The 12790-nt window shown below is 41.3% G+C and overlaps 1 protein-coding gene across 4 annotated transcripts in view; it reads left to right on the plus strand.

Moving 5' to 3' along the window:
• The window catches only part of USP32 (ubiquitin specific peptidase 32), a 252360-nt gene that overhangs the window by 233668 nt on the left and 5902 nt on the right, over window positions 1-12790 (plus strand). For all 4 annotated transcript variants that reach the window (XM_056556716.1, XM_056556713.1, XM_056556715.1 and 1 more), the window contains exons 27-32: window positions 969-1153; window positions 2845-2931; window positions 3841-3961; window positions 5167-5358; window positions 8404-8692; window positions 9157-9575. In XM_056556716.1, coding sequence (XP_056412691.1) covers window positions 969-1153; window positions 2845-2931; window positions 3841-3961; window positions 5167-5358; window positions 8404-8692; window positions 9157-9575 — 1293 coding nt within the window. The remainder of the gene's footprint in view (window positions 1-968; window positions 1154-2844; window positions 2932-3840; window positions 3962-5166; window positions 5359-8403; window positions 8693-9156; window positions 9576-12790) is intronic.

Genomic DNA, 12790 nt, shown 5'->3' on the forward strand with positions numbered 1-12790 from the left:
ATTGTGAGCTGCACTTGCACCTTTTTTCCTTTTCTTCTAATTTACAAATCTGTTTAACTTTCTGGCACCAGTTGATTTAAAAAAAAAAAAATTTCCACGGGAGTACCCCTTTAAAATGTTGCTGTGTTACTAATTTGAATAGTATCTAAATATATAAAACTCTAGGTCAGGTATAGGCAACCTTCGGCACGTTCCAGCATTACCTCCAAATGACTGTAGATATTTTGATAAAACTTAGTACACATGTTGTTTATATGTCAACTAAAAATATAGTAGAGTTAAATTAAACCTAACCCACCCACCCCCTTAATCGAGTGTGGGAGCTTTTCTCTGAAGTCCTATGCAAGTCTACGGGGCTTGTGGTACATCTCCTGATCATGTTACTCTCTGGCTGCAGAGATTGCCCAGGTCTTTTAAACATACTGCCAACTTTTCGGCAGGCAGGTGTAGAGAGTGCAGGAGAGATCGGGATAAGTGTACTTGAACATCATTTTTGCTTTTCCTTTCCCATGAGGTTTAGGTAGGAAGACTGGGCAATGCTGAGTACTCTTCTAGTGATGTAATAAACCTCACCACTTTTTTACAAGAATCTATTGGGGAGATTTATGAAAACCTGTGTAGAGTGAAAGTTGCCCATAGCAACCTACCTTTTTTCATTTTTAGAGGACTTTTTAAAAATTAAAGAAGCAATCTGATTGGTTGCTATGGGCAACTTGTCAACTTTTCTTCTGCACAGGTTTGGGATAAAACTCCCAATCTCTCATATATTATTGGCCCTTGGATTTATTAGGACTTCTATGCTGCTGATTTATACGGAATATATATGTATATGGGGATATACACTGCATATCCTGGACTGTACTTGAATTTGCTGCAGTCTACATATCATTTTCACTGCACTACAGTGAATTGAATTTTGTTGGAAATGTATCTAAATTATTGTTATCCATAATTTTTTTTTGTTTTAGATGAGAACAGAGCTGTATTTTTTATCCTCTCAAAAAAATCGCCCTAGCCTGTTTGGGATGCCTCTAATTGTTCCATGCACTGTCCATACTCGGAAGAAAGATTTGTATGATGCCGTGTGGATCCAGGTCTCAAGACTTGCAAGTCCCCTGCCTCCACAAGAAGCAAGTAACCATGCACAAGACTGGTATGTTAACACAATGAATATTTTTCATAAAAAATTATGTTAAAAGTAAGATTGATAGCAATGATTCTGCTGTTATAGTCCAGAAAAGGACCTAATGAAAACTGCCAACAGAAGCCGTAAACACCCTGGGATTTCCTCTGCATGGGGCTATTCAGTTCAAAGTCTGTTCTTGTAATACAACTGTGGCTCAAGTCCATCAGAAATGGGAGTCACATTTACAGAGGGGTTCTTCGTTCTGGCTCAAAGCAGGGTATCCTCCCCTTTCCTCATTTCTGTACTCAGTGGGGGAAAGTTATCAGAACCTGTCTAGCAACCAATCAGCTCGCCTCTTTTATTTTTAACAAGGCCTCTGCAAAAGAAAGAAGCAAGCTAATTGGTTGCTATGGACAACTGGGCAACTTTTCCTTTGCACAGGTTTTGATAAATCTCTCCCTATATACCTTAATAATTTTGTATGAACTATAGTTATCTTTGTGAGTATTGGTCCTTTAAAGGGGTACTTTGAGAAATTAAATTAAATAGCCCACCATTTCCCTTTCATCAACCTGTTCAATTGTCTAAATATAATTCATTAGCTAGCATTTTCCCCTTTTTGGTTGTCACTTACATGCATGAAATGAGGGAATAACATCATCCAGTTATCCACTCCGTTATCAATCCCCCACCTTCCTGAGAGACACAGACCATGTGGTTCCTGCCCTGCACTGAGGAGTCATGCTCTCTTTAGTGCTGAGAACTGGGAGGTGTGTGTAGCCTTAGCCAATCAGACACTGAACCTCTCTCTGCTGCTCAGCGCAGAAGGGTGGGGGCTGGCAGAGTTGCAATGATTACTGGGAGATGTAGGCATGGAGAGGGAAGGATGGCAAAGAATATCAAGCAGCTAGAGAAGACAATGAGCCACAGGAGCAGAATACAGACAGAATAGTTTACAGGGAACATATCCAGGTAGTGTGGTGGCTTTGGAGCTAAAATATATACCTATAGTACCCCCAAAGTCAACAATTAAATGTTTTACTATTAAAGGACTATTAATGTATCCATTATCCACAGGAAAGAAGATAGGTGTGTGATCATGGAAGGTCTGCCCTCTGGACTCCCTGCAATCTCCAGAACTAGGCCCTGACTCTACCCAATGCATGGAGTGGTGGGTCGGCATGTGCCATATGCGTTGTCTATGGGAGTGTCAGCGGTAGCAGAGTAAAGTGCTTGGGCATCTCTGTGCTCCCTTAGAAAATGCATGGAGCATGTGCCGACTTATGGCTCCACTCAGCAGAAAGAGTCGGGGCCTGGTTATGGAGATTGTTGGGGTTCCGACCTCTGGGATCATACACTTATCCTCCATCTTGTGGAAAGGTAAAAAGTCTTTAGGGGCTGAAATACCCCTTCAAATATCTTACAGTCAAGAGACAGTGAATTTCTTTATTGCCAGACCATATTACTTTTATTGTTCCAGCTTGCAATATTTACCATTTGAAAGATCTGTTTGTATGCCCATAACATGTGCCATACCTGTATACAAGTCATCTATTATACCATGCTTTGTAATGTATGATTTCCTTTTCCTCTACCCAATGGATGCGTTGGTGATATGAATAAAGCTCTGGGTTTTTTTTGTGTGTTTTTTTTTGTATTTGGTATAGGAGATAAATATGTAGCGCACACACCATTAAACACATTTGTGTCATTTGCAGTGATGACAGCATGGGATATCAATATCCATTCACACTCAGAGTGGTGCAGAAAGATGGAAATTCCTGTGCATCATGTCCATGGTACAGGTAAGAGATCTTCCCTTATCTGTAATGTTCTTTAGCATGGAATACATTTATGGTATCAGGCAGATGACATCACATTCATCACACTAAAACTCTTTTTTTTAAGCATCTCTATTCCAGAGCCATAACTTTTTCATTTTTTTTTTTTCGGCATAGCTGTATTAGGCCGGGTTTTCACACAGGTTTTTTGGGGGAAATTTTTGGAAAACTGCTACTGCAGTTTTTGAGCCCAAATCTGCAATATGTTCAAAAGGAATGGGGAATATGAAGCAAGGGCTTATACTTTTCCTTCTACTGGACTCACTTTTGATTTTGGCTGAAAAACTGCAATGGCAATATTCCAAAAAACACCAGAGAAAAAAAACTGTGCTAAAACCTCCTAACCTTAGTGCTTTTTATAAGCAAGTTATGCTTTTGATGGCATAATTTTATCGAACATATAATGAATGTATTGACTAACTGTAAAAAATAAAATATATTTTTTTTTTGGCAGATTGGTACAATTTACATTACTGTTTGGACTTTGTTTAGTTTTTACACCATTCACAGTGTGTTAAAAATGATAAATTAGCTTTATTAATTACAACAATACTATTTATAGTTATATTTTTTGCTTGAAAAACTAAAGTTAAATTTTGTAAAAAAATTCTCATTAAGAAAACACTTCCCTCGATATTTAACCCTTTAATACTTGATCTTGTCCTACTTTCTCCTCATGCCTCCAAATTTAGTTCAAGTTTCTTCTGAAGTTTTATGCTTGAGAAACGTTAACAACTATATTACAATACTTATAAATACTAATAAAATACAATACTAATAAATACTAATAAAATACAAGTAATGCACGTACCGCTGCTACAGTTAGTGTTCCATTGTGTTTAAATGATGTTCTTCCCATGGATCCCAATCTAGGTTTTGCAGAGGCTGTAAAATTGACTGTACAGAAGACCGTGCCTTCATTGGTAATGCTTACATTGCTGTGGATTGGGATCCCACAGCACTACATCTACGTTATCAGACATCACAAGAAAGGGTAAGGGAAATGAGGAGCAAGGGACTACATTTTGTTCTTATAGAATATATCATGGATTTTAGTTAAGAGAGCAAATAATTTGGTGACTAGATGAGCTTTAAAGGGGTACTCCAGTGGAAAACATTTTTTTTTTTAAATCAACTGGTGCCAGAAAGTTAAACAGATTTGTAAATTAGAGAGAAAACACAAAGCTGGTTCGGCATTGCTGGGGCAAGTAAGCCGGACACACGGGCTAGGAATATAGAGAAGTCTATTGTACCAGGAGTAGCGGTGGTGCTCGGGTTACTATGAAGAAGTATCAACTGTGCAAAAGCGTAGAAGTGGAAAAAAACGGCTGACTCACCGACAAATTCTCTTCAGGTTTTCTTCTTTATTGATGTACTCACATATTCATATAAAACAAGGGAGGAGGACGGGACGGGGGGGGGGGGTACACAAATCCGGCGACAGAATCTGTTTTACACGTCAAGCGTGCTTCATCTGGCCAGATGAAGCACGCTTGACGTGTGATACATTCTGTCGCCGGATTTGTGTACACCCCCCCCCCCCCCCCCCCATCCCGTCCCGTCCTCCTCCCTTGTTTTATATGAATATGTGAGTACATCAATAAAGAAGAAAACCTGAAGAGAATTTGTCGGCGAGTCAGCCGTTTTTTCCCACTGGAGTACCCCTTTAATATTTTATCAGATTTACATCTGAAATCTTTTTACTTAGAGATGAGCAAACTTACAGTAAATTTGATTCGTCACGAACTTCTCAGCTCGGCGGTTGCTGACTTTTCCTGCATAAATTAGTTCAGCTTTCCGGTGCTCCGGTGGGCTGGAAAAGGTGGATACTGTCCTAGGAAAGAGTCTCCTAGGACTGTATCCACCTTTTCCAGCCCACGGGAGCACCGGAAAGTTGAACTAATTTATACAGGAAAAGTCAGCAACCGCCTAGCCGAGAAGTTCGTGACGAATCGAATTTACTGTAAGTTCGTTCATCTCTATTTTTATTGCAATTTCCTTATCAATTTATAGTTAAGTTTAAACTTTGCAGTAATGTTGAATGGAGATGTTCTTTCCTCTCATCCTTTGGAAAATGACCTATATTTTTAAACTAAGCTCAATTCTATTGTTCTGCAATATTTTTCACTTAAAGCATGTATCTTTTCTTCTCCAAAATGTCCCAGATGATGGAAAATGTATCTGTTTTTCTTTGTACAGATTGTGGAAGAGCATGAGAGTGTTGAACAGAGCCGTAGAGCACAAGCAGAGCCCATTAACCTTGATAGTTGTCTCCGCGCCTTCACCACTGAGGAGGAGCTGGGAGAGGATGAAATGTATTATTGTTCCAAATGTAAAACCCATTGTTTAGCTACAAAGAAACTTGACCTTTGGAGGCTCCCTCCAATTCTGGTACTTTGTTTTTGTTTTGTTTTTTATATATATATATATATATATATATATATATATATATATATATATATATATCTTTTTCATGAACAGTCAATAACTGATGTATGTGCATAACAGTCCTCACCCAACAGAATGCCATCTTATATACTTGTATTTTTTTATGTTATTTCTTTTGAGAAGCCTCAAATCTTAGTTACTTATTTATTGCATAATAGGACTAGAGTATATGCTTATAAAGTAGTGCATGCGCATATATATAACTCAATGTGTGTGTGTATGTATGTATGTATGTATGCGTGTATGTATGTGTGTATGTATGTATGTGTGTATGTATGCGTGTATGTATGCGTGTATGTATGTGTGTATGTATGTATGTATGTATGCGTGTATGTATGTGTGTATGTATGTATGTATGTATGTATGCGTGTATGTATGCGTGTATGTATGTATGTGTGTATGTATGTGTGTATGTATGTGTGTATGCGTGTATGTATGCGTGTATGTATGTGTGTATGTATGTATGTGTGTATGTATGTATGTATGCGTGTATGTTCCAGCATCACGTCCAAATGGCAAAGGATATTAACATGAAACTTGGCACACATGTTACTTATATGTCAACAACAAACATAGGATAGGTGATTTAACTCTTACTTGCCAATGTCTGGGTTTTTGTTACTTTTGTGATATTGTTTTGGTCTGACACACTATTAAGATCTTAGTACAGTGATTTCAAATATATGTTACTGCATAAATTCTGAACAGCTGGAGATATTTCGATAATACTTGGTCACATGTTACTGATATGTCCACTTAAAATATAGGATAGTTAATTTAACCCTTAACTTCCCCCATTTGTGAGGGTCGGGGTTTTTGTTTAAAGTCCCACGTAAATCAATGGGAAATGTATGTTCTCACATAACTTCTGTACTGCTGGAGATATTACAATAACTGGTACACATATTATGGGACGGGATATGACAACAATATAGGAGGATGGGATATGAAGTCAAAAGCTTCCTCTGTTGATTTTCCTCCACAACAAGGATTAGGAAGGAAAAACCAGGCAAATCCGGGTACTCAGCTAGTCTATCTATATATATAAAACTCAATGTGTGCGTGTGTATGTATGTATGTGTGTGTGTATGGATGTATGTATGTGTGTGTGTATGGATGTATGTATGTATGTGTGTGTGTGTGGATGTATGTATGTGTGTGTATGTTCCAGCATCACGTCCAAATGGCTAAAGATATTAACATGAAACTTGGCACACATGTTACTTATATGTCAACAACAAACATAGGATTGGTAATTTAGCCTTTTCTCACCCCCATTTGCCAGGGTCGGGGTTTTTGTTTAAAGTCCCATACAAGTCTGTGGGAAATATATGTTACTGCATAACATCCAAACGGCTGGAAATATTTCGATAATACTTGGTCACATGTTACTTATTTGTTGACTTAAAATATAGGATAGTTAATTAAACTCTTAACTACCCCCATTTGTGAGGGTCTGGGTTTTTGTTTAAAGTCCCATGCAAATCAATGGGAAATGTATGTTTCCACATAACTTCCGTACGGCTGGAGATATTTCAATAATACCTGGTACACATATTACTCATATGTCAAATAAAAAGAAATGACAGTTAAATTAACCCTTACCTACACCCTTATATAAAAGATGGGTTTTTGTTTCAAGTCCCATGCAAGTATATGGGACTTCCAGGACCTTACTCCACAAGCTCCGCTCTGCTTCTCCTGGTGAATGTGTCAGTCCGGCTTTCAAGCCACACACCATCTCACAAAGACATGCAAACATTTTAAACCCCACCCCTTTTTATGATCTACCCTTTTTGTGCATCGGTGTGGCTTGCAAATCACTCCCAGTCCCACAAAGCCATGTCCCCTTCTATTTTCAGCTTACAATATCTTCATCACAAATCAGTCCCACCTGAGGACAGGATATGAGGATGGGACATAAGGACAGGATAGGAGGTTGGGATAGGAGGTCGGGATAGGAGGTAGAGATATGATGACGGGATATGAGGTCGGGGTATGACAACAATATTTGAGGACGGGATATGAAGTCAAAAGCTTCCTCCTTTGTTGATTTTCCTCCACAACAAGGATTAGAAAGGAAAAAACGGGCAACGCCAGGTACTCAGCTAGTATATATTAAAAAAATAAAAATAAATTCAGCACTCCATTAAGGTGAAAAAATGCCAAAACGTTTAATACATTGAAAAAGATGTTACAGGTCTTTTTTGATGGGATTAAACGTTTTGCCTTTTTTTGTTTTTTTTTTAACCTTAATGGAGTGCTGCATTGATTTTTATTTTTTTTAATATATACTAGCTGAGTACCCGGCGTTGCCCGGTTTTTCCTTTCTAATCCTTGTTGTAGAGGAACGATAGACTATAGCTATAGGACGATAGACTACAGATAAGGATGAGGGGGTGAGGGGGGGGGGGGGGGTTGGAGAGCAGAGGTGAGAATGGTGATTATGCTGGACAGAGGAGAAAGGACAATTTTACTACAGAACCATAGACTGAAGATAAGGATTTAAGCTTCTTATCCCATTATCAAAATTTCCTATAACTTGTGCTAAACTGTCTTCCCTCTCCCTGTTCTAACACCATTACACCCCTGCTCCCCCTCCCCTGTCTGTCTTATCTTCAGTCTATGATTCTGTAGTAAAATTGTCCTTTCCCCTCTGTCCAGCATAATCACCATTCTCACCTCTGCTCTCCACCCCCTCATCCTTATCTGTAGTCTATCGTCCTATAGCTATACAATTTAATGTCCATTCTCCACATATGTTGTTTTAACCCCTGCATATTTTGTGAGATAGAACGTGTGTTTTCTCCTTGTGAGCTCAGAAATGCTTATGACTTGATAAAGGGAGGAATCCCGAAAGCTTGTCTCTACAAAATCTTGTTAGTCCAATAAAAAAGGTATTACAAGATACTGCAACTACCGATGATTTTGCTTTCTATATATCGTTAGTCACTTCTTTTCTTGTTTTTTGTTTTTTTTCCGGCATAGATTATCCATTTAAAGCGATTCCAGTTTGTGAATGGTCGATGGATAAAGTCTCAAAAAATCGTCAAATTTCCTAGAGAGAAGTTTGATCCGAGTGCCTTTTTGGTACCTCGAGGGCCAGCACAGTACCAGAAAAGGAAACCAGGACTTCAGTGTGACGATCACGGGGAAACTCGCTCAACGCAGGCAGACCTGAAGAAACAGGAACTGGCAAACTTTAGTCCCGCAGGAGATGGGGATTCGCTCAAAATTCAGCCTGTAATCAGTTCTTCCACTGCAAATAATAGCAAAGGTATGAGAAATGTATGGGATAATGTTACAGGGCAGAGGTTAGCCACGCATCATGCATGTTCTTGCTTAAATTAATATTTTGGTTTCAGCTAATAAATATTTTCTGTACGTATTATACAACTTTTTTTTATTTTATTTATTTTATTACTGAGATAAAAAGCTGTCTTGGCTTTCACATATTAATGATACTGGTGCTCGGTAATTGTGCAACTTTTCAGTGAACAAAGTGTAAGCCTCTGTTCACATTTGTGCCAAAGGCTCAGTTTAGAACGTCCATATTGTCAATTTTGACTGAAAGAATAGCACTGCATATAAAATGATTTTTTTCTGTCCAAACAATGGACGGCACAATGGAACCTGACAGACCTCATTATATATCAGTAGAGACAGTCAGACATCGGACCTTGTAAAATGGAATTTTGTGTTTTTATGCTCTATAATCTAATGTGACCTCTTTATTTGCAGCATCTCCGTTACAAGGAAGGAAAGCTGCTTCAAACTCTTCTAGCAAAAACTGCAGTCCCAACAATAGCCCAAGGACCCTTGGAAGGGGCAAAGGCCGTCTACGATTACCTCAGCTTGGAGGCAAAAAACTCTCAAGCAGTAAAGAAAACTTGGATCAAAGCAAGGACAATGGCTCAGATAATGAAGCAAAAGAGACGTTAGATCAGGTAGATTCTAGTAAAGGACATATTTTAAGTGGAAGTCAAACTGAGTTAGCTGCAAATCCGGACTCTCAGGTGGTTTTAACCAATGGACTGAACCATGAGCAGGTTACATGCAACAGTCAGCTTGATAACCACATAGGGGAAGAAGAGGATATCACTGATGACCAAAGAGAAGAAAGCTGCTGTCAGCCTATCTATAACCTTTATGCAATTTCGGTAAGTGAAATCAATATAGACCAGTAATGGCTAAGGGGTTTTGTGCCGAAGTGCCCAGACCTGAACACTAAATCAATTTATTTATTTTAAAGTGGCAGGGTAGAGCCACATAAAGGGAGTGGCCAGAAGGGACAGAACCGTTTAACCACTTAAGGACCCCTGACGCCCTGGTACTTAAGGACGTGCGAATTCCGGTCCCTGCCACTCGCCGGGTGGGGACCGGACCGGGATGCCTGTTGAAATTGTTCAGCAGGCAGCCCGTGCAAACCCCTTGGAGGGTCCTGATCAGGCCCCCCTCCCATGTCGGTCGGTCAATTCAGACCAGCGATTAGCGGCGATTCCGGGTCAATCTAGTCTCTGGTGGTCCGAAACGCCACCTATCACCCTATACCACCTCACAATCGTCGTGATTAGTCGGCCGAACTGTCCTGCTGGGCGGCATCGGCAGTGGAGGGAGGGGGTGATCAGCGGTGGGGGGTGTGGGGAGGCTTACCCGGGGTCCGGTGTGGCGGCGGTCTTTGGCGGAGGGATCTAACAGCAGGAGGTAAGCGCTGTTTGCCTCCTGCTGTTGCCTAGCAACAACTCCCAGCATGCACAGCCAAAGGGCATGCTGGGAGTTGTAGTTTTTCAATAGCTGGTGGCACAACTGCAACTCCTTGCATGCCCTTTGGCTGTCTGGGCATGCTGGATGTTGTAGTAATGTAGTTGTGAAAAATTGTGCCTCCAGCTGTTGCATAACTACACCTCCCACCATGCATGGACAGCCAAAGGCATGCTGGGAGCTGTAGTAGTGTTCCTCCAACTGTTGCAAAACTACAACGCTCAGCATGCCCTTCGGCTGTCAGCGCATGCTGAGAGTTGTAGTTTTGCAACAGCTGAAGGCACACTGGTTGTGAAACACAGAGTTTGTTACCTAACTCATGTTTCGCAACCAGTGTGCCTCCAGCTCTTGCCCAACTGCAACTCCCAGCATGCATTGACAGACCGTACATGCTGGGAGTTGTTGTTGTGCAACAGCTGGAGGTGCGAAACACGGAGTTAAGTAACAAACTCTGTGTTTTGCAACCAGTGTGCCTCCAGCTGTTGCATAACTACAACCCCCAGCATGCATGGACAGCCAAAGGGCATGCTGGGAGTTTTTTTTTTGCAACAGCTGGAGGTTTGCCTAACATGGGTGGGGTTTACAGTGAGTCTCTTGGTGCATATTTTCCACTGCAGCTCAAACTTCCAGCGTAAAACCCCCGCCTGTGTGAATGTACCCTAAAACACTACACTACACTAACGCATAATAATAAGTAGAAAACACTACATATACACATACCCCTACAAAGTCCCCTACCCAATAAAAATGAAAACGTCTGGTACGGCAGTGTTTCCAAAACGGAGCCTCCAGCTGTTGCAAAACAACATCTCCCAGTATTGCTGGACAGCTATTTACTGTCCAGGTATGCTGGGAGTTTTGCAACAGCTGGAGGCATCCTGTTAGGGGTATTCTACACCAATGATTCCCAATGTCCACCTCTATGCAAATCCCTAATTAAGGCCTCAAATGCGTATGGCGCTCTCTCACTTTGGGGCCCTGTCGTATTTAAAGGGAACAGTTTAGGGTCACATATGGGGTATTTCCGTACTCGGGAGAAATTGCCTAACAAATTTTGTAGGGTTTTTTCTCCTTTCACCCCTTATGAAAAGGTAAAATCGGGGTCTATTCCAGCATGTTATTGTAATAAAATTAAATTTTCACAAGAGGTAAAAGGAAAAAAAAAGACTCCCCCAAAATTTGTAACACAATTTCTCCTGAGTACGGAAATACCCCATATGTGGACGTAAAATGCTCTGCGGGCACACAACAAAGCTGAGGAGTGAGAGCACCAGGTACATTTGAGGTGATTTGCACAGGGGTGGCTAATCGTTACAGCCGTTCTGACATAAACACACACAAAAAAAAAAAAACACCCACATGTGACCGCATTTTGTGGAAACTACACCTCTCACTGAACGTAACAAGGGGTATAGTGAGCCATAACACCCCACAGGTATTTGAAGAATTTTCATTAAAGTTGGAAATGAAAATTCTTTATTTTTTTTACTAAAATGCTGGTGTTATCCCAAATGTTTCATTTTCACAAGGGGTAATAGGAAAAAAAGCCCCCCATAATTTGGAACACCATTTCTTCGGAGTATATAAATACCCCATATGTGGACGTAAAGTGCTCTGCTGGCGCACTACAGGGCTCAGAAGAGAAGGAGCACCATTGGGCTTTTGCAGAGAGGATTTGGCTGGAATTGAAGGCCATGTGCGTTTACATAGCCCCCATGGTGCCAGAACAGCAGAACCCCCCCCCCCCTACATGTGACCCCATTTTGGAAACTACACCCCTTGCGGAATCTAATAAGGGATGCAGTGAGCATTTACACCCCACTGGTGTCTGACAGATTTTTGGAACAGTGGTCCATGAAAATGAAAAAAGTAGTTTTTTTTTTTTTTTCTGTTCTTGTACCATAGGGGCTTCCTAAATGCTACATGCCCCCCAAAAACCATTTCAGCAAAATTTGCTTTCCAAAAGCCAAATGTGACTCCTCTTTTGAGCATTGTAGTGCGACCGCAGTGCACTTGACATACATACCGTATATACTCGAGTATAAGCCAAGTTTTTCAGCACGATTTTTCGTGCTGAAAACAACCCCCTCGGCTTATACTCGAGTGAACTCTCCACCCGCAATGGTCTTCAACCTGCGGACCTCCAGAGGTTTCAAAACTACAACTCCCAGCAAGTCCGGGCAGCCATCGGCTGTCCGGGCTTGCTGGGAGTTGTAGTTTTGAAACCTCCGGAGGTCCGCAGGTTGAAGACCACTGCGGCCTTCGACATCATCCAGCCCCCCCTCACCCCCCTTTAGTTCTGTACAGTACTCACCTCCGCTCGGCGCTGGTCCGGTGCTGCAGGGCTGTCCGGAGAGGAGGTGGTCCGGTGGGATAGTGGTTCCGGGCTGCTATCTTCACCGGGGAGGCCTCTTCTAAGCGCTTCGGGCCCGGCCCCAGAATAGTCACGTTGCCTTGACAACGACGCAGAGGTACGTTCATTGCCAACGTACTTCTGCGTCATTGTCAAGGCAACGCCTCTATTCTGGGCCGGAAGCGCGGAGAAGAGGCACCCCCAATGAGGATAGCAGCCCGGAACCACTATCCCACTGGACCACCTCCTCTCCGGACAGTC

The sequence above is a fragment of the Hyla sarda genome, chromosome 2 (genome assembly GCF_029499605.1).
Source record: "Hyla sarda isolate aHylSar1 chromosome 2, aHylSar1.hap1, whole genome shotgun sequence".
Taxonomy (NCBI): Eukaryota; Metazoa; Chordata; class Amphibia; order Anura; family Hylidae; genus Hyla; species Hyla sarda.